The sequence below is a fragment of the Panulirus ornatus genome, chromosome 2 (assembly GCF_036320965.1).
Source record: "Panulirus ornatus isolate Po-2019 chromosome 2, ASM3632096v1, whole genome shotgun sequence".
Lineage (NCBI taxonomy): Eukaryota > Metazoa > Arthropoda > Malacostraca > Decapoda > Palinuridae > Panulirus > Panulirus ornatus.
In genome coordinates, this window is record NC_092225.1 from 102,626,242 (window position 1) to 102,649,399 (window position 23,158).

The following is a 23,158-nucleotide window of genomic DNA, read 5'->3' on the forward strand; positions in this document are numbered from 1 at the left end:
TCGAGGATGTAAGGCATGTATACGTGTAGGAAGAGAGGAAAGTGATTGGTTCTCAGTGAATGTAGGTTTGCGGCAGGGGTGTGTGATGTCTTCATGGTTGTTTAATTTGTTTATGGATGGGGTTGTTAGGGAGGTGAATGCAAGAGTTTTGGAAAGAGGGGCAAGTATGAAGTCTGTTGGGGATGAGAGAGCTTGGGAAGTGAGTCAGTTGTTGTTCGCTGATGATACAGCGCTGGTGGCTGATTCATGTGAGAAACTGCAGAAGCTGGTGACTGAGTTTGGTAAAGTGTGTGAAAGAAGAAAGTTAAGAGTAAATGTGAATAAGAGCAAGGTTATTAGGTACAGTAGGGTTGAGGGTCAAGTCAATTGGGAGGTAAGTTTGAATGGAGAAAAACTGGAGGAAGTAAAGTGTTTTAGATATCTGGGAGTGGATCTGGCAGTGGATGGAACCATGGAAGCGGAAGTGGATCATAGGGTGGGGGAGGAAGTGAAAATCCTGGGAGCCTTGAAGAATGTGTGGAAGTCGAGAACATTATCTCGGAAAGCAAAAATGGGTATGTTTGAAGGAATAGTGGTTCCAACAATGTTGTATGGTTGCGAGGCATGGGCTATGGATAGAGTTGTGCGCAGGAGGATGGATGTGCTGGAAATGAGATGTTTGAGGACAATGTGTGGTGTGAGGTGGTTTGATCGAGTAAGTAACGTAAGGGTAAGAGAGATGTGTGGAAATAAAAGGAGCGTGGTTGAGAGAGCAGAAGAGGGTGTTTTGAAATGGTTTGGGCACATGGAGAGAATGAGTGAGGAAAGATTGACCAAGAGGATATATGTGTCGGAGGTGGAGGGAACGAGGAGAAGTGGGAGATCAAATTGGAGGTGGAAAGATGGAGTGAAAAAGATTTTGTGTGATCGGGGCCTGAACATGCAGGAGGGTGAAAGGAGGGCAAGGAATAGAGTGAATTGGATCGATGTGGTATACCGGGATTGACGTGCTGTCAGTGGATTGAATCAGGGCATGTGAAGCGTCTGGGGTAAACCATGGAAAGCTGTGTAGGTATGTATATTTGCGTGTGTGGACGTATGTATATACATGTGTATGGGGGTGGGTTGGCCCATTTCTTTCGTCTGTTTCGTTGCGCTACCTCGCAAACGCGGGAGACAGCGACAAAGCAAAAAAGAAAAAAAAAATGTATGAGAGAGTATCATTAGATTTTAGGGAGTATAAAAGGATGTTTTGGAAGGAGGTAAATAAAGTGTGTAAGACAAGAGGACAAATGGGAACATCAGTGAAGGGGGGTAATGGGGAGGTAATAACAAGTAGTGGTGATGTGAGGAGGAGATGGAGTATTTTGAAGGTATGTAGAACGTGTTAGATGACAGAGTGGCAGATATAGGGTGTTTTGGTCGAGGTGGTGTGTGAAGTGAGAGGGTCAGGGAGAATAATTTAGTAAACAGAGAAGAGGTAGTAAAAGCTTTGCGGAAGATGAAAGCTGGCAAGGCAGCAGGATTGGATGGTACTGCAGTGGAATTTACTTAAAAAAAAGGGGTGACTGTAATGTTGAGTGGTTGGTAAGGATATTTAATGTATGTATGACTCATGGTGAGGAGCATGAGGATTGGCGGAATGCATGCATAGTGCCACTGTACAAAGGCAAAGGGTATAAAGGTGAGTGCTCAAATTACAGAGGTATACGTCTGTTGAGTATTCCAGGGAAATTATATGGAAGGGTAGTGACTGAGAGGGTGAAAGCATGTACATAGCATCAGATTGGGGAAGAGTAGTGTGGTTTCAGAAGTGGTAGAGGATGTGTGGATCAGGTGTTTGATTTGAAGAATGTATGTGAGAAATCTTAGAAAAACAAATGAATTTGTATGTAGCATTATGGATCTGGAGAGGGCATATGATAGAGTTGATAGAGATATTCTGTGGAAGGTATTAAGAACATATGGTGTGGGAGGAAAGTTGCTAGAAGCAGTGAAAAGTTTTTATTGAAGATGTAAGGCCTGAGTACGAGTAGGAAGAAAGGAAAATGATGGGTTCTCAGTGAATGTTGATTTGTGGCAGGGGTGCATGATGTCTCCATGGTTGTTTAACTTGTTTATGGATGGGGTTGTTAGGGAAGTGAATGCAAGAGTTTTGGAGAGGGGGCAAGTATGCAGTCTGTTGTGGATGAGAGGGCTTGGGAAGTGAGTCAGTTGTTGTTCGCTGATGATACAGTGCTGGTGGCTGATTTGGGTGAGAAACTGCAGAAGCTGGTGACTGAGTTTGGTAAAGTGTGTAAAAGAAGAAAGCTGAGAGTAAATGTGAATAAAAGCAAGGTTATTAGGTACAGTAGGGTTGAGGGACAAATCAATTGGGAGGTAAGTTTGAATGGAGAAAAACTGGAGGAAGTGAAGTGTTTTAGATATCTGGGGGTGGATTTGGCAGCGGATGGAACCATGGTAGCAGAAGTGAGTCATAGGGTGAGGGAGGGGGCGAAAGTTCTGGGAGTGTTGAAAAATGTGTGGAACGCGAGAACATTATCTCGGAAAGCAAAAATGGGTATGTTTGAAGGAATAGTGGTTCCAACAATGTTATATGGTTGCAAGGCATGGGCTCTAGATAGAGTTGTGCGCAGGAGGGTGGATGTGTTGGAAATGAGATGTTTGAGGACAATATGTGGTGTGGGTTGGTTTGATCGAGTAAGCAATGAAAGGGTAAGAGAGATGTGTGGTAATAAAAAGAGTGTGGTTGAAAGAGCAGAAGAGGATGTTTTGAAATGGTTTGGTCACATGGAGAGAATGAAAGAGGAAAGATTGACAAAGAGGATATATGTAGCAGAGGTGGAGGGAACGAGGAGAATGGGAGACCAAACTGGAGGTGAAAGGATGGAGTGAAAAAGATTTTGAGCAACTGGGGCCTGGACATCAGGAGGGTGAAAGGCGTGCAAGGAACAGAGTGAATGGGAACGACGTGGTATACCTGGGTCGATGTGCTGTCAATGGATTGAACCAGGGCATGTGAAGCGTCTGGGGTAAACCATGGAAAGTTTTGAGGGACCTGGATGTGGAAAGGGAGCTGTGGTTTCAGTGCATTATACTTGACAGCTAGAGACTGAGTATGAACGAATGTGGCCTTTGTTGTCTTTTCCTAGCACTATCTCGCACACACGCAGGGGGAGGGGGTGCCATTTCAAGTGTGGTGGGGTGGTGGCGGGAATGGATGAATGTAGCATGTATGAATATGTACATGTGTATATATGTATATGCCTGTGTATATGTATGTTTATGTTGAAATGTACAGGTATGTATATGTGCGTGTGTGGGCGTTTATGTAAATACCTGTGTATGTGGGTGGGTTGGGCCATTCTTTCGTCTGTTTCCTTGAACTACCTCACTAACGTGGGAGACAGTGACTATAATAAATAAATAAAATAAAGGCAAAGGGGATAAGAGTGAGTGCTCAAATTACAGAGGTATAAGTCTGTTGAGTATTCCTGGTAAATTATATGGGAGGGTATTGATTGAGAGGGTGAAGGTATGTACAGAGCATCAGATTGGGGAAGAGCAGTGTGGTTTCAGAAGTGGTAGAGGATGTGTGGATCAGGTGTTTGCTTTGAAGAATGTATGCGAGAAATACTTAGAAAAACAAATGGATTTGTATGTAGCATTTATGGATCTGGAGAAGGCATATGATAGAGTTGATAGAGATGCTCTGTGGAGGGTATTAAGAATATATGGTGAGGGAGGCAAGTTGTTAGAAGCAGTGAAAAGTTTTTATCGAGGATGTAAGGCATGTGTACGTGTAGGAAGAGAGGAAAGTGATTGGTTCTCAGTGAATGTAGGTTTGTGGCAGGGGTGTGTGATGTCTCCATGGTTGTTTAATTTGTTTATGGATGGGGTTGTTAGGGAAGTGAATGCAAGAGTTTTGGAAAGAGGGGCAAGTATGCAGTTTGTTGTGGATGAGAGAGCTTGGGAAGTGAGTCAGTTGTTGTTCGCTGATGATACAGCGCTGGTGGCTGATTCATGTAAGAAACTGCAGAAGCTGGTGACTGAGTTTGGTAAAGTGTGTGAAAGAAGAAAGTTAAGAGTAAATGTGAATAAGAGCAAGGTTATTAGGTACAGTAGGGTTGAGGGTCAAGTCAATTGGGAGGTAAGTTTGAATGGAAAAAAGCTGGAGGAAGTGAAGTGTTTTAGATATCTGGGAGTGGATCTGGCAGCGGATGGAACCATGGAAGCGGGAGTGAATCATAGGGTGGGGGAGGGGGCGAAAATTCTGGGAGCCTTGAAGAATGTTTGGAAGTCGAGAACATTATCTCGGAAAGCAAAAATGGGTATGTTTGAAGGAATAGTGGTTCCAACAATGTTGTATGGTTGCGAGGCGTGGGCTATGGATAGAGTTGTGCGCAGGAGGGTGGATGTGCTGGAAATGAGATGTTTGAGGACAATATGTGGTGTGAGGTGGTTTGATCGAGTAAGTAATGTAAGGTGAGAGAGATGTGTGGAAATAAAAAGAGTGTGGTTGAGAGAGCAGAAGAGGGTGTTTTGAAATGGTTTGGGCACATGGAGAGAATGAGTGGGGAAAGATTGACCAAGAGGATATATGTGTCAGAGGTGGAGGGAACGAGGAGGAGTGGGAGACCAAATTGGAGGTGGAAAGATGGAGTGAAAAAGATTTTGAGTGATCGGGGCCTGAACATGCAGGAGGGTGAAAAGCGTGCAAGGAACAGAGTGAATGGGAACGACGTGGTATACCTGGGTCGATGTGCTGTCAATGGATTGAACCAGGGCATGTGAAGCGTCTGGGGTAAACCATGGAAAGTTTTGAGGGACCTGGATGTGGAAAGGGAGCTGTGGTTTCAGTGCATTATACTTGACAGCTAGAGACTGAGTATGAACGAATGTGGCCTTTGTTGTCTTTTCCTAGCACTATCTCGCACACACGCAGGGGGAGGGGGTGCCATTTCAAGTGTGGTGGGGTGGTGGCGGGAATGGATGAATGTAGCATGTATGAATATGTACATGTGTATATATGTATATGCCTGTGTATATGTATGTTTATGTTGAAATGTACAGGTATGTATATGTGCGTGTGTGGGCGTTTATGTAAATACCTGTGTATGTGGGTGGGTTGGGCCATTCTTTCGTCTGTTTCCTTGAACTACCTCACTAACGTGGGAGACAGTGACTATAATAAATAAATAAAATAAAGGCAAAGGGGATAAGAGTGAGTGCTCAAATTACAGAGGTATAAGTCTGTTGAGTATTCCTGGTAAATTATATGGGAGGGTATTGATTGAGAGGGTGAAGGTATGTACAGAGCATCAGATTGGGGAAGAGCAGTGTGGTTTCAGAAGTGGTAGAGGATGTGTGGATCAGGTGTTTGCTTTGAAGAATGTATGCGAGAAATACTTAGAAAAACAAATGGATTTGTATGTAGCATTTATGGATCTGGAGAAGGCATATGATAGAGTTGATAGAGATGCTCTGTGGAGGGTATTAAGAATATATGGTGAGGGAGGCAAGTTGTTAGAAGCAGTGAAAAGTTTTTATCGAGGATGTAAGGCATGTGTACGTGTAGGAAGAGAGGAAAGTGATTGGTTCTCAGTGAATGTAGGTTTGTGGCAGGGGTGTGTGATGTCTCCATGGTTGTTTAATTTGTTTATGGATGGGGTTGTTAGGGAAGTGAATGCAAGAGTTTTGGAAAGAGGGGCAAGTATGCAGTTTGTTGTGGATGAGAGAGCTTGGGAAGTGAGTCAGTTGTTGTTCGCTGATGATACAGCGCTGGTGGCTGATTCATGTAAGAAACTGCAGAAGCTGGTGACTGAGTTTGGTAAAGTGTGTGAAAGAAGAAAGTTAAGAGTAAATGTGAATAAGAGCAAGGTTATTAGGTACAGTAGGGTTGAGGGTCAAGTCAATTGGGAGGTAAGTTTGAATGGAAAAAAGCTGGAGGAAGTGAAGTGTTTTAGATATCTGGGAGTGGATCTGGCAGCGGATGGAACCATGGAAGCGGGAGTGAATCATAGGGTGGGGGAGGGGGCGAAAATTCTGGGAGCCTTGAAGAATGTTTGGAAGTCGAGAACATTATCTCGGAAAGCAAAAATGGGTATGTTTGAAGGAATAGTGGTTCCAACAATGTTGTATGGTTGCGAGGCGTGGGCTATGGATAGAGTTGTGCGCAGGAGGGTGGATGTGCTGGAAATGAGATGTTTGAGGACAATATGTGGTGTGAGGTGGTTTGATCGAGTAAGTAATGTAAGGTGAGAGAGATGTGTGGAAATAAAAAGAGTGTGGTTGAGAGAGCAGAAGAGGGTGTTTTGAAATGGTTTGGGCACATGGAGAGAATGAGTGGGGAAAGATTGACCAAGAGGATATATGTGTCAGAGGTGGAGGGAACGAGGAGGAGTGGGAGACCAAATTGGAGGTGGAAAGATGGAGTGAAAAAGATTTTGAGTGATCGGGGCCTGAACATGCAGGAGGGTGAAAAGCGTGCAAGGAATAGAGTGAATTGGAACGATGTGGTATACCGGGGTCGACGTGCTGTCAATGGATTGAACCAGGGCATGTGAAGCGTCTGGGGTAAACCATGCAAAGTGTGTGGGGCCTTGAAGTGGAAAGGGAGCTGTGGTTTCGGTGCATTATTACATGACAGCTAGAGACTGAGTGTGAACAAATGGGGCCTTTGGTGTTTTTCCTAGCGCTACCTCGCACACATGAGGGGGAGGGGGTTGTTATTCCATGTGTGGCGAGGTGGCGATGGGAACAAATAAAGGCAGACAGTATGAATTATGTACATGTGTATATATGTATATGTCTGTGTGTGTATATATATGTGTACAGTGAGATGTATAGGTATGTATATTGTGCGTGTGTGGACATGTATGTATATACATGTGTATGTGGGCGGGTTGGGCCATTCTTTCGTCTGTTTCCTTGCGCTACCTCGCTAACGTGGGAGACAGCGATAAAGCAAAATAAATAAATAAATAACATATATATGCATGTATCTACAAAAGGAATATGATAAAGTGGGCTGAAATGCATCGTGGGAGGTAAAGAAGGGTACGAAGAAATTTCCTGAACATAACAAAATAACTCTACAATGGAATAGACGATGTGCAAAAATGGATGGTAGGTTAAGGGTTAATTCTGAGATAACAGCCGGAGTGAGACAAGAGTGTGTGATGTCAATTCAACAGAGAGTTTTGTGCTAAAAAATAACTGTTGACTGTAAATATCCAGTTCAAAAAGAAGGCCATACATAAGTATATAAGAGTGAAGAGGGTAGATGGTTTGCCAGCATTACTGGATTATATACTAACTGACAGACATGCAAAGCCAACTTTTGGATGTAAAAGGGCTGAAAGGAGAAACTGGTGGGATGTTTGAGCATTACACGGTGGAGGCACCGGTGATGGTTTACTGTAGAGGCTTTAGGAAAAGAGGATATAATAGGAGTGAAAAGAGAGTGGTGAAAAGGAGTGAGCTTAGAAAAGATGCTTGTATGAAGGGATACCAGGAGAGATCGAGTGAAGAATGGCAAAAGGTGAGAGCAAATGAATGGGAGATATTTAGGGAAGCTGTGTTGACATGTGTGAGAGAAGTGGTGGCATGTAGATGGTGGATGGGGAACAGAGAAGAGAAAGAGTAGTGAGTGGGGGATGAGAAAGATAAGTTGCTAGTGAAAGAGAAAAGAAGGGTGTATGGGCATTACTTGCAGGCAATAAAAAGCAGCAAGAAGTCAAGAGAAAGAAGCAGAGGCTGAAAAATAGGGCAAATGAGAATTGAGGTAGTGATCATCAGCAAACTTCCAGAAGAATAAGGAAATGTTTGGGAAGGTGGTTGATAGCACAAGAAAAAAAAAGGAAGAAATGGTAACAATAATGAACAGGGGCACATGGGAAAGTGGTAGCATGCAGAAATGAGATGAAGAGGAGATTAAGTAAATATTCTGAAGTGCTGAACATGTTTCATGATAGGGTGGTGGATGATAGGTGTTTTAGACATGGAGGTATGCAAAAAGAGAGGGTCACGGCAAGTGATTCCATGAAAAGAAAAAAGATGGTGCAAGCCTTACATAAGATGACATGTAGCAAAGTGGCTTAAGTGGTTGAGATTGTAGTCAAATTTCTGAAGAAGTGGGGTGAGTGATTTTGTGAAAAGAGAAGAAGTGATGTAAGCCTTGCATGAGATGAAGTGAAGCACAGTGACTCGAGTGGGTGGGATTGCAGTCAAATCATTTCAAAAATGGGGTGACTGGTTGGAGTCCTTGTACAGTGCCACTGTATAAAGGCAAAGGGGACAAGAGTGAATGCTCAAATTAAAGAGGTACAAATTTCTTGAAAGAACCTGGCAAGTTGTATGGATGAGCAGTGATTAAGAAGGGGCAAGATCAATCTGGTTTCAGGAGTGGTAGAAGGTGAGTGGATCAGTGTTTTCACTGAAGAATGTGTGAAAAATACTTAGAGAGGCATTTTATACATTTATACATTTGCAGAGAGCATAATTTAGGGCTGATAAGAGATGCTTTGTGGAGGGTGTTACGAATAATGGTGTTAAAGGAAAGGAAATGGAAGTAGTGAGGAGTTTTAACCAAGAGAGCAAACAGTGTGTATGGGTAGGAAGAGAGAAAGGTGAGTAGTTCCAAGAGAAGGTGGGTCTACAGAAGGGGTGTCTGATGTCTCCTTGGCTATCTAATCTGTTTATGGATTGGGTACTGAAGGAGAAGAATGAAAGAGTTTTTGAAAGAGGGGCAGGTCTGCAGTGTCAGTAGTGGAGGGGGGATTTGATTTAGTTACTGCTTGCTCATGACAAAGCACTGGTGGTAGATATGTGTGAGAAACTGTTCAAGCCAGTTTTTGTATGTGAAAGGAAAAAGTTGAGAGGAACAGAGAAGGGGGCCAAAAGAGGATATTCCCTCTAAGGCTGTTCTTTGTTCTTAACGCTACCTCGCTAACGTAGCAAATGGTGAATATGTATATAAAAAAGTGAATAAAAGTAAGATTATTGGGTTTAGCAGTAAAGAGAGACAGGTTATTTGGTGTGTGAATCTGAAAATGGAGATAGCTTAGAGGAGGTAAAGCATTTTAGATACCTTGGAGTGGATATGGCAGTGAATATAATCATGTGAGCTGAAGTGAACCACAGAAAGGGTAAGGGAGCAAAGGTCCTGGCAGCACTTAGAAATGTGAAGAGTGAGAATTTACTGTCTGTGAGGGTAAAGATACGTATGTCTGATGGTACAGATATGAACCTTGTGCTTTAGATAAAAGTGTACTGAAGAGAGTGGATGTCATGGAAATGAAATGTTTGTGGAGTGCCATCTGTGCAATTTTAAAACCCCACAATTCAACTAAAACTTGTTGGGCATACCTATATCATCTATGCTATCCTGGAAACCCAACATAACTAACATGTGCAAGTAGAATGACTGAGTAAATTATGTTGAAAAATGAACCGTATGTGGAGTGCTTGAAGACTGAAGGAGTAAGTAATGTTGGAGTACATATGAAATGTGGGTTAATGGAAAACGTGACTGGAGGAACTAGGAAGTCCACACTCTATTCTGAATTATCATACTTCTGAGTGATGGGTATCAGACTATAGCTAGTGGCAGATCTCATCAGCAGAGACATGAAAAAAATGACTTCATTTATGCTGTAATTGGACCATGATTAAAAATCAATCATCAGAAGAGACTATCATTAGGTTTCTGACACCACAAAGTGCAGGCAGCTGAAGAAAAAGGTTCAAATGATTCACCCAAATGGAAAGCTAAATCTACTTAATACAGAATGGGTAAACTCCACATTTAATTCTTTAGCATACCCTCATTGTTAACTAACGAAGATGTGTCAAATGATGCCAGTGAGCCAGCCAAAGCACGACAGGAGGGAGCTTGAGAGGCACCACTACTGGTTCCTCCTGAGCTCTGAGTGTCGACTGTAACATTGGTGGAGTCACTCACTGCTACAGTGTCTGTCGAGCCAAGACTGTCACAGGCTGACCAGCTGCGCATGCTCATAGAGCGAGATGTGCTGTAATGAATCATATTCAAAAGTAATTTTACATAAAAAGTTGAAAGATTTAATGATGAACTACATAATAAGTTGAAAAAGATTTAATGATGAACAAAACTTCTTTGAAGGACGATCATTACATGCATAACAGAAACATTTGAATGAAATATTCAAGAGTACTCAGATCTTTCTTGAGGTTCATTTTCCATTCATGTAAATCAACTTATACATAAATGCTGAGAGGCATGGTTTCATTCCCTTTTCCTGATGCTGCTGCATTCACTTTAAACAGAGAGGAATATGTTTCAACTATAGAGTGACAGGTAAATTAATATTTATGAAAAATTACATAAGAATGCTATTAATACGTCAACACAATGAAAACCTAAGTGATTTCTTAAACTGTGCAAAAGTATCCAAAACAGCAAGTAATGCATTTAAGAAAATCAACAACCTTTGAATTCTCTTTATCTGGATCCTATACCATACTGTACTATATTATACTACAGCACCTTGCAGAACCTCCATCTATGATGATTTCTAAATGTCATTGTTTATTCTTAAACTGAAAACTCATCTCTTAAACTTGACCACTCTTTCATCTTAACCAACACATCTTGGTCATAAAATCCATTCTCATTCAGTAATCATGCCCATATCACCTTGGCATTCTTACTCCCTAAATTTGGTCAACCCCTACTTTATACAGAAAATCATTTCCTTTTGTCATTTGACAGTCACACACTATACCTCCTACTCTAAGCAAGTTTATATCCTAATACTGTAGTAATTACATGCATTCTTTTCCTTACATCTTTCTCCTTATTCAACATCATCTTTTCATCCATCTAACCCAATCTAGTACCATCTTCCAGGCTCTCTAATAAATTACATGACAGCACCTGTAAACTAGCTCTTCCTCTTTTTTCAACATCCTTTTTCACATTATTTCCCCCAGGATTTTTATATTTTACTGTTTTTTTTACTTTCCTGATTTTAACTGTAATTTCTTTCCTATGCTAACCATTTAACTATTTTACTGGTCCAGATTTTTTTCATATTCCTTCACAGATCCCTGCATTAGTGTGGTAGTGCAAAGAAAAAAAGAAGAGGCTGCATTCACTCACATCTATTATCTAGCTGTCAGTGCATTGCACCAAAACCACTTCCCCTTATCCATATCCAGGTCCCACAAACCTTTCCATGGTTTCCCCCAGCTGCTTCAAATGCTCTGGTTCAGTCCAATGACAGCACTTCAATCCAATTCAATTCCAATTCACTCTCCTCATGTATGCCTTTCGCCCTCCTGCATGTCCTAGCCTCAGTCACTCATAACCTTTTTTGCTCTGTACTTCCATCCCCAATTTGGCCTCCCTCTTTTCTTTGTCCCCTCCACTTTTGACACATATATCCTCTTTGTTAACCTCTCCTCCATTTGTTCAAACCATTTCAGCACACCATCTTCAGCTCTGTCAACCACACTCTTCTAATTATGATACCTCCCTCTTACCCTTTTATTACATACTTGATCAAACCATTTCACACCAAATATTGTACTCAAAACATTTCATTTTCAATACATCCACCCTCCCTCGCACATCCTTGTCTATAGCCTGTGCCTCATATCCATACATCGATGGGACCAGTGCACTTTCAAACATACCCATTTTCACCCTAGAGAGTGTCAGCTTCTCTTTTCACACACTTTTCAGTGCTCCAAGGATCTTCACCCCTCATTCACCCTATGACTCACTTCTGCTTCAGTGGTTTCATTTGCTGCCATGTCCACTCCCAGATATCTAAAACACTAAACTTCCACCCTAATTTTCTCCATTTAAACTATCATTCTATATTTCTGATCTCTGTTCCCTTTTGGAACTCCCTCATGGGGGTGGCCACAGCAATAGAGTCTCCATAACTAGTGAACTCCAGTGCCTTACCCTTAACAGTCCACTGGCAGGGGAAAAGTCTAGCACAGTGTTTGCCCAGCTAAGCCAAATAACCTTACTCTTATTCAACTGTACTCTTAACTTCCTCCTTTCTCACTCTTCCAAACTCAGTCACCAACTTCAGCAATTTGTCACTTGAATCTACCATAAATGCTCTATCATCAGCAAACAATAACTGGCTCACTTCCCAGACTCTCTCACCACCTACAGACCACACATTCACCCCTATCTCCAAGATTCTTGCACTTACCTACCTTACTGCCCCATCCACAAGCAAATCAAACAGCCATGGTGACACCATGCATCCCTGCCACAGACAACCTCCACCTGGAACTACTCATTCTCTTCTCTTCTTACTCGCACACAAACCTTATAACCTTGATAAAAGCTATTCACTGCTTGTAGGAGCTTTCCTCCCACACCATAAATTCATAAGACTTTCCACAAGGCATCTCTATCAGTCCTATCATATGTTTTCTCAAGATCCCAAAATCCCACATATAAACCTTGTTTCTCTATTTCTCTCACACAATTTTAAAGTAAACACCAGGTCCACACATCCTCTACCACTTCTGAAACCACACTGTTCTTCCCTAATCTTATGTTTTGCATATGCATTCACACTATCAATCACCACTCTCCCATGAAACTTACCAGGTACACTCAACAAACTTACACCTCAATAGTCTGAACTCTCTTCATCCCTCTTGCCTTTATAGAATAGCAAAATACATGCATTCTTCCAATCCATAGGCACCTCACCATGATCAATACATAAAATGAAAATCCAAACTAATCAATACACAACACAGTCAACCCCTTTCTTAAGAAATCCAACGGCAATGCCAACCACAACATATTATGAAGGCTTTCACCACCTCTTCCCTCTTCACCAAACCCTTTTCCATGACTCTTAATTTGTGTATCACTCTGATCAAAACAACCTAAATCTGACTACCTATCAGTAAACATATTTCACAGTAAATCCAAAATATTAAATCTATCTCATTAACTTATCACTACTTATCATTTCCCCATTTGCTTCCTTCGTCAAAGTTCCCACTGGTTCCTCACTGTTCTATTGTTTTTCTCACACTATTAACCTCCATCCAAAACATCTTATTCCCCCTAATTCTTTTTTTTTTTTTTTTGCTTTGTCGCTGTCTCCCGCGTTTGCGAGGTAACGCAAGGAAACAGACGAAAGAAATGGCCCAACCCACCCCCATACACATGTGTATACATACGTCCACACACGCAAATATACATACCTACACAGCTTTCCATGGTTTACCCCAGACACTTCACATGCCCTGATTCAAGCCACTGACAGCATGTCAACCCCAGTATACCACATCGATCCAATTCACTCTATTCCTTGCCCTCCTTTCACCCTCCTGCATGTTCAGGCCCTGATCACACAAAATCTTTTTCACTCCATCTTTCCACCTCCAATTTGGTCTCCCACTTCTCCTCGTTCCCTCCACCTCCGACACATATATCCTCTTGGTCAATCTTTCCTCACTCATTCTCTCCATGTGCCCAAACCATTTCAAAACACCCTCTTCTGCTCTCTCAACCACGCTCTTTTTATTTCCACACATCTCTCTTACCCTTACGTTACTTACTCGATCAAACCACCTCACACCACACATTGTCCTCAAACATCTCATTTCCAGCACATCCATCCTCCTGCGCACAACTCTATCCATAGCCCACGCCTCGCAACCATACAACATTGTTGGAACCACTATTCCTTCAAACATACCCATTTTTGCTTTCCGAGATAATGTTCTCGACTTCCACACATTCTTCAAGGCTCCCAGGATTTTCGCCCCCTCCCCCACCCTATGATCCACTTCCGCTTCCATGGTTCCATCCGCTGCCAGATCCACTCCCAGATATCTAAAACACTTTACTTCCTCCAGTTTTTCTCCATTCAAACTTACCTCCCAATTGACTTGACCCTCAACCCTACTGTACCTAATAGCCTTGCTCTTATTCACATTTACTCTTAACTTTCTTCTTTACCAAACTCAGTCACCAGCTTCTGCAGTTTCTCACATGAATCAGCCACCAGCGGTGTATCATCAGCGAACAACAACTGACTCACTTCCCAAGCTCTCTCATCCCCAACAGACTTCATACTTGCCCCTCTTTCCAAAACTCTTGCATTCACCTCCCTAACAACCCCATCCATAAACAAATTAAACAACCATGGAGACATCACACACCCCTGCCGCAAATTCCCCCTAATGTTTACCTATATGTGTTCATCCTAACTCTTATTTGCCCTCTTTTTCAGCCACTGCATCTTCCTCTTGACCTCTTCCTGCTTTCTCTAATACATCTCCCAATCATTTGTACTCCTTCCTTGTTAGTACCATTCATTTTTTTTTTTTAATACTTTGTCGCTGTCTCCCGCGTTTGCGAGGTAGCGCAAGGAAACAGACGAAAGAAATGGCCCAACCCCCCCCCCCCATACACATGTACATACACACGTCCACACACGCAAATATACATACCTACACAGCCTTCCATGGTTTACCCCAGACGCTTCACATGCCTTGCTTCAATCCACTGACAGCACGTCAACCCCTGTATACCACATGACTCCAATTCACTCTATTTCTTGCCCTCCTTTCACCCTCCTGCATGTTCAGGCCCCGATCACACAAAATCCTTTTCACTCCATCTTTCCACCTCCAATTTGGTCTCCCTCTTCTCCTCGTTCCCTCCACCTCCGACACATATATCCTCTTGGTCAATCTCTCCTCACTCATTCTCTCCATGTGCCCAAACCATTTCAAAACACCCTCTTCTGCTCTCTCAACCACGCTCTTTTTATTTCCACACATCTCTCTTACCCTTACGTTACTTACTCGATCAAACCACCTCACACCACACATTGTCCTCAAACATCTCATTTCCAGCACATCCATCCTCCTGCGCACATCTCTATCCATAGCCCACGCCTCGCAACCATACAACATTGTTGGAACCACTATTCCCTCACACATACCCATTTTTGCTTTCCGAGATAATGTTCTCGACTTCCACACATTTTTCAAGGCTCCCAAAATTTTCGCCCCCTCCCCCACCCTATGATCCACTTCTGCTTCCATGGTTCCATCTGCTGACAGATCCACTCCCAGATATCTAAAACACTTCACTTCCTCCAGTTTTTCTCCATTCATATGCCTCTCTTTTCTATTTCTCTAGTAACTTTACTTCATCATCCTACAACTAACTACCCTTTCTCACCTGCCTGTTTCCCACCCCAGGCATGTCACATGCTTCTCTTGCACATGCCAGCACTGCTTCCCTAAATATCTCCCATTCCTCACCCAATCTCCTAGCTTTGTTAACTCTCCTTTTGCCATTCTACACTAAAGGCAATTTTCATTTGAAGATGAATTTTCCCATACTTGACTTCTTTCTACTGCTCAAAGGCATCATTTTTTCTAATGTATTTCATACTGAATTTTGTTTCTATTCACTCATCCACTTTTATCTTACTCATTCTTACTACCTTCAAGACCTCCCTTTTCATATTTTTATGTTCTTTCTGGCATTTCCATTCTAACATAGACATGTTAAATCTTAAACTAATAAACTTTACTTTCTTTGTACCTCTACAATCCTCATTCATTTTCTTATACTAATAAAAATTTCATCTAACCTAGAAGACTGACGGGCAGATCCAATAGACTGGTATGAGATGTTATCTGGATTGTCTCTATGACGTGATCGTCGCACACCTGGTACCACAACTCTGTGTCCTCTACTTCGATGGCTATGGGGTGTGTAGCGCCCTCCAGAGGTTCCTCCATGAGGCTCAAACATTATTGCTGGCCGGTGTCTGACAGCTTCCTCATATGTTGGAGGCACACTCTACAGGAATAAAATCATTTATCAATTTGTAAGACAGTTCTCTGCTTATTTGAATAGGATAGGTTCTGCTAAAGCCCAGGCATTTGTATGTTTTAATGAAAAGCAGGACAGACCTTAAAACTGGCAGGTTATTGTATCTACTAGAGTTATTACCTTCTCTTCATGCAACAGTATGCATTGAAAGAAAACTGAAAGCACTTATGATTAACATACCAGTCCAAGAAACAACTGGCATCATGGAAAATGGTTTGACAACTACATATCTATATAGTTTCTGAATCTTTGAAGTCAGTCCAAGAAACAACTGGCATCATGGAAAATGGTTTGATAACTACATATCTATATAGTTTGTGAATCTTTGAAGTAAAGGAAGAGGTTTCCTAAAAACTAAAACTTTAATAATTAGCACTTCATTTTTTTACATTCCCAAATAATTCACTCATCATCTTAGGTAAGTGATACTGGTCTTTGTTTGCATACTGCAAAAAATAAGCAAACCAATTTGGAAATCCAGCAACATGTTTGGTGGTGTAAGGGGATATGGGAGATAGAATACTTCCCATGCATTCCCCGCGTGTAGTAGTAGGCAACTAAAGGGGACGGGAGCAGGGGGCTAGAAACCCTCCCCTCCTTGTATTTTAACTTTCTAAAAGGGGAAACAGAAGGAGTCACGCGGGAGTGCTCATCCTCCTCGAAGGCTCAGATTGGGGTGTCTAAATGTGTGTGGATGTAACCAAGATGAGAAAAAAGAGATAGGTAGTATGTTTGAGGAAAGGAACCTGGATGTTTAGGCTCTGAGTGAAACGAAGCTCAAGGGTAAAGGGGAAGAGTGGTTTGGGAATGTTTTGGAAGTAAAGTCAGGGGTTGTTGAGAGGACAAGAGCAAAGGAAGGAGTAGCACTACTCCTGAAACAGGAGTGGTGGGAGTATGTGATGGAGTGTAAGAAGTAAACTCTAGATTGATATCAGTAAAACTGAAAGTGGATGGAGAGAGGTGGGTGATTATTGGTACCTATGCACCTGGGCATGAGAAAAAAGATCATGAGAGGCAAGTGTTTTGGGAGCAGCTGAGTGAGTGTGTTAGCAGTTTTGATGCACGTGACCAGGTTATAGTGATGGATGATTGGAATGCAAAGATGAGTAATGTGGCAGTTGAGGGAATAATTGGTGTACATGGGGTGTTCAGTGTTGTAAATGGAAATGGTGAAGAGATTGTATTTTGTGTGCTGAAAAAGGACTGGTGATTGGGAATACCTGGTTTAAAAAGACAGATATACATAAGTATACGTATGTAAGTAGGAGAGATGGCCAGAGAGCGTTATTGGATTACATGTTAATTGATAGGTGCATGAAAGAGAGACTTTTCGATGTTAATGTGCTGAGAGGTGCAACTGGAGGGATGTCTGATCATTATCTTGTGGAGGCGAAGGTGAAGATTTGTAGAGGTTTTCAGAAAAGAAGAGAGAATGTTGGGGTGAAGAGAGTGGTGAGAGTAAGTGAGCTTGGGAAGGAGACTTGTGTGAAGAAGTACCAGGGGAGACTGAGTGCAGAATGGAATAAGGTGAGAGCAAAGGACGTAAGGGGAGTGGGGGAGGAATGGGATGTATTTAGGGAAGCAGTGATGGCTTGCACAAAAGATGCTTGTGGCATGAGAAGTGTGGGAGGTGGGCATATCAGAAAGGGTAGTGAGTGGTGGGATAAAGAAGTAAGATTGTTAGTGAAAGAGAAGAGAGAGGCATCTGGATGATTTTTGAAGGGAAATAGTGCAAATGACTGGGAGATATATAAAAGAAAGCGCAGGAGGTCAAGAGAAAGGTGCAAGAGGTGAAAAAGAGGGCAAATGAGAGTTGGGGTGAGAGATTATCATTAAATTTTAGGGAGAATAAGATTTTTGGAAGGAGGTAAATAAAGTGAGTAAGACAAGAGAACAAATAGGATCATCGATGAAGTGGACTAATGGAGAGGTAATAACAAGTAGTGGTGATGTGAGGAGATGGAATGAGTATTTTGAAGGTATGTTGAATGTGTTTGATGATAGAGTGGCATATATAGGATGTTGTGGTCGAGGTGGTGTGCGAACTGAGAGGGTTAGGGAGAATGATTTGGTAAACTGATAAGAGGTAGTGAAAGCTTTGTGGAAGATGAAAGCCAGCAATGGATGGTACTGCATTGGAATACTGTTGTTGACTGGTTGGTGAGGATATTCAATGTGTGTATGGCTCGTGGTGAAGTGCCTGAGGATTGTACAAAGGCAAAGGGAATAAAGGTGAGTGTTCAAATTGCAGAGGTATAAGTTTGTCGAGTATTCCTGGGAAATTATATGAGAGGGTATTGATTGAGAGGGTGAAAGCATGTACAGAGCATCAGATTGGGGAAGAGCAGTGTGGTTTCTGAAGTGGCAGAGGATGTGTGGATCAGGTATTTGCTTTGAAGAATGTATGAGAAATACTTACAAAAACAAATGGATTTGTATGTAGCATTTATGGATCTGGAGAAGGCATATGATAGAGTTGATAGAGATACTGTGGAAGGTATTAAGAGTATATGGTGGGGGAGGTAAGTTGCTAGAAGCAGTGAAAAGTTTTTATCAAAGATGTAAGGCATGTGTACTTGTAGGAAGAGAGGAAAGTGATGGTTCTCAGTGAACGCTGGTCTGCGGCAGGGGTGTGTGATGTCTCCATGGTTGTTTAATTTGTTTATGGATGGGGTTGTTAGAGAGGTGAATGCAAGAGTTTTGGAGAGAGGGGCAAGTATGCAGTTTGTTGAGGATGAGAGGGCTTGGGAAGTGAGTCAGTTGTTGTTTGCTGATGATATGGCGCTGGTGGCTGATTCGGGTGAGGAACTGCAGAAGCTGGTGACTGAGTTTGGTAAAGTGAAAAGAAGAAAGCTAAGAGAAAATGTGAACAAGAGCAAGGTTATTAGGTACAGTAGGGTTGAAGGACAAGTCAATTGGGAGGTAAGTTTGAATGGAGAAATACTGAAGGAAGTGAAGTGTTTTAGATATCTGGAAGTGGATTTAGCAGCGAATGGAACCAGAGAAGCGGAAGTGAGTCACAGGGTGGGGTAGGGGGTGAAAGTTCTGGGAGTTTTGAAAAATGTGTGGAAGGTGAGAACATTATCTCGGAAAGCAAAAATGGGTATGCTTGAAGGAATAGTGGTTCCAACAATATAACATAGTTGTGAGGCGTGGGCTATAGATAGGGTTGTGTGGAGGAGGGTGGATGTTTGGGAAATGAGATGTTTGTTGACAATATGTGGTGTGAGGTGGTTTGATCGAGTAAATAATGAAAGGGTAAGAGAGATGTGTGGTAATAAAAAGAGTGTGGTTGAGAGAGTAGAAGAGGGTGTATTAAAATGGTTTGGTGATATGGAGAGAATGAGGGAGGAAAGATTGACAAAGAGGTATATATATGTTAGAGGTGGAGGGAACGAGAAGTGGGAGACCAAACTGGAGGTGGAAGGATGGACTGAAAAAGATTTTGAGTGATCGGGGCCTGAACATGCAGGAGGGTGAAAGGTGTGCAAGGAACAGAGTGAATTGGAACAATATGGTATACCGGGGTTGACATGCCATCAATGGATTGAACTAGGGCATGTGAAGTGTCTGGGGTAAATCATGGAAAGTTTTGTGGGGCCTGGATGTGGAAAGGGAGCTGTGGTTTCAGTGCATTATACATGACAGCTGGAGACTGTGTGAACGAAAGTGGCCTCTGTTGTCCTTTCCTGGTGCTACCTCGCGTGCATGCGTGGGGAGGGGGTTGTCATTTCATGTGTGGTGGGGAGGCGATGGGAATGAACAAAGGCAAGAAGTATGAATTATGTACATGTTTATATATGTATATGTCTGTGTATGTATATGTATTCATTGAAATGTATAGGTATGTATATGTGCATGTGTTCACGTGTATGTATATACATGTGTATGTGGGAGGGTTGGGCCATTGTTTTGTCTGTTTCCTTGCGCTACCTCGCTTACATGGGAGACAGTGATAAAGTATAATAAATGAATAAAATAAAGACAAAAGCAGTGCTGTGTAAGTAAGGGTGAGACAATTTGACTGATTTTATTGTAGATTAGTTTTATAAGTTTACATACTGATGATAGCAATGATATAGGGATAAGATATAAAATATAAACTGGGTGGCTTGGAGGGCTGCAGAACAGGTTCTACATTTACATGAGTTTACATGAGGAAGACAGTCAACAGGAGGCCTGATTGGCCCATGACTGGGTTGTCTGAAAAAAAAAAGGAGCTTAACTTGACAATAGAATGTAATTCTGCCCAGTGGTTTTTCAAGCTATCACTGACACCCTGCTGCTGCACATTAGCCTTCTACTGTCTCCATTATTGCAGTCATTTATACAGTTTATTTCCAGCATGATTCTCAGAGAATACCTGAAGTTATATTATATTTGTCTAAATGACTTTTGAAGGTATTTATAGTCTACGCATTCACTATGTCTGATGGTAACTTTTTCCAGTCCTCAACACAGATACAGGAAAAGAATTTTATTCCATTTGTACGGATAACTGTATTTTCATGTATTTCTAAAAGATGTTCATGATTTACTTTATTGAACTTGTTCAGAATTTTAAACACTTGGATTAAGTAGCTGCTAAGTCTATTTCCTTAAGGGAGAAGAGATCCAATTGTTTTAGCCTCTCTTCGTATGCCAGATTTCTAAGGGATGGGACCAATTTTGTAGTGCGTCTTTGTACTTGCTCTAATTCTTCCTTGTCTTTTTATAGTTTGGGAACCAAAACTGGACTGCATATTCAAAGTGTGGTCTTACTTGAGATTATTAATTGTTAGAACCATTTCTGGTGTCTTGTAATCTATGTTCCTAGCTATGAAACCTAACATTTGGTTGCTTTTTTTTTACATGCTACTTGATACTGTTTAGTGTACTTCAGATTGTTGCTAATGACAACTCCAAGCTCCTTTCCTCCATTCAATTTAGTTTGAGAATTTCCAATTAGTTTGTAATTATGATGTAAATTATTGCCTCTAAAGTGCATAATTTTTACACTTGTCTACATTAAACTTCATTTGTCAACTGTCTGACTACTCTAATAGTAAGTTAAGATCTCTTTGAATCATTTCACAGTCCTGCCTGCTTACAGCTCTACCTCCTAGTTTAGTATTGCCAGCAAATTTGGAGAACTTAAATATAAGACCAAGTTCTTTCTTTCAAACTATTCGCCATTTCCCGCATTAGCAAGGTAGCATTAAGAACAGAGGACTGGGCCTCTGAGGGAATATCCTCACCTGGCCCCCTTCTCTGTTCCTTCTTTTGGAAAATTAAAAAAAAACTAGGGGGAGGATTTCCAGCCCCCCGCTCCCTCCCCTTTTAGTCGCCTTCTACGATGCGCAGGGAATACGTGGGAAGTATTCTTTCTCCCCATCCCCAGGGATATAAGACCAAGTTCTATGTCATCAATATATATTCTGAAAAGAATGGGGCCTAAGACTGACTCCCATGGCCCACCACTCGTTATGTTTAGCCAACGTGAGGCTCTGCCATTTAATCTTACATGTTGCTTTCTTTCGATAAACCAGTCTCTGATCCATGTACAGAGTTCTTCACTGACTCTGTGTGCTTTGAGTTTATGTAAAATCTCTTGTGAGATACTTTATTGAAAGCATTTTGGAAATCTAAATATATTACATTACATTACGTTATATATGTGTGTGGGTTGGGCCATTCTTTCGTCTGTTTCCTTGCGCTACCTCGCTAACGCGGGAGACAGCGACAAAGTATAATATAATACTTTTTCACCCCAGTGCTGATAGATAACATTAAAAAATTCCAGTGAATTTGTTAGGCAGGATCTCCTAATGCAGAAACCATGTTGGTTGTCCAATATAATTTTGTGATTTTCTAGAAATGTGACAATTTTATCTCGTATTATTTTTTCCTCCCCTCTCATTTCTATTTTCCAATAGAAGGAACAGAGAAGAGGCCAAGTGAGGATATTCCCTCAAAGGCTCAGTCCTCTGTTCTTAATGCTACCTCGCTAATGCAGGAAATGGCGAATAGTGTGAAAAAAAATTTCCATCATTTTACCTAACACTGATGTAAGGCTAATTCGGCAATACTTCATGGCACACTTTTCGTCTACTAAAATTTTTTATATATATGAGTAACACGTGAAAAAGGTGAGAACAATGGAAGTAAGGGGAGTGGGGGAGGAATGGGATGTATTTAGGGAATCAGTGATGGATTGCACAAAAGATGCTTGTGGCATGAGAAGAGTGGGAGGTGGGTTGATTAGGAAGGGCAGTGAGTGGTGGGATGAAGAAGTAAGATTATTAGTGAAAGAGAAGAGAGAGGCATTTGGACGATTTTTGCAGGGAAAAAATGCAACTGAGTGGGAGATGTATAAAAGAAAGAGACAGGAGGTCAAGAGAAAGGTGCAAGAGGTGAAAAAGAGGGCAAATGAGAGTTGGGGTGAGAGAGTATCATTAAATTTTAGGGAGAATAAAAAGATGTTCTGGAAGGAGGTAAATAAAGTGCGTAAGACAAGGGAGCAAATGGGAACTTCAGTGAAGGGCGCAAATGGGGAGGTGATAACAAGTAGTGGTGATGTGAGAAGGAGATGGAGTAAGTATTTTGAAGGTTTGTTGAATGTGTTTGATGATAGAGTGGCAGATATAGGGTGTTTTGGTCGAGGTGGTGTGCAAAGTGAGAGGGTTAGGGAAAATGATTTGGTAAACAGAGAAGAGGTAGTGAAAGCTTTGCGGAAGATGAAAGCCGGCAATGCAGCAGGTTTGGATGGTATTGCACTGGACTTTATTAAAAAAGGGGGTGACTGTATTATTGATTGGTTGGTAAGGTTATTTAATGTATGTATGACTCATGGTGAGGTGCCTGAGGATTGGCGGAATGCGTGCATAGTGCCATTGTACAAAGGCAAAGGGGATAAGAGTGAGTGCTCAAATTACAGAGGTATAAGTTTGTTGAGTATTCCTGGTAAATTATATGGGAGGGTATTGATTGAGAGGGTGAAGGCATGTACAGAGCATCAGATTGGGGAAGAGCAGTGTGGTTTCAGAAGTGGTAGAGGATGTGTGGATCAGGTGTTTGCTTTGAAGAATGTATGTGAGAAATACTTAGAAAAGCAAATGGATTTGTATGTAGCATTTATGGATCTGGAGAAGGCATATGATAAGAGTTGATAGAGATGCTCTGTGGAAGGTATTAAGAATATATGGTGTGGGAGGCAAGTTGTTAGAAGCAGTGAAAAGTTTTTATCGAGGATGTAAGGCATGTGTACGTGTAGGAGAGAGGAAAGTGATTGGTTCTCAGTGAATGTAGGTT

General features: G+C 41.7%; 1 protein-coding gene across 4 annotated transcripts in view; it reads right to left on the reverse strand.

Moving 5' to 3' along the window:
• The window catches only part of LOC139759046 (sushi domain-containing protein 4-like), a 130,366-nt gene that overhangs the window by 7,645 nt on the left and 99,563 nt on the right, over positions 1–23,158 (reverse strand). For all 4 annotated transcript variants that reach the window (XM_071680966.1, XM_071680982.1, XM_071680974.1 and 1 more), the window contains 2 exons: positions 15,624–15,835; positions 9,805–10,013 (listed from right to left, as the gene is read on the reverse strand). In XM_071680966.1, the coding sequence (XP_071537067.1) occupies positions 9,805–10,013; positions 15,624–15,835 (421 nt within the window). The remainder of the gene's footprint in view (positions 1–9,804; positions 10,014–15,623; positions 15,836–23,158) is intronic.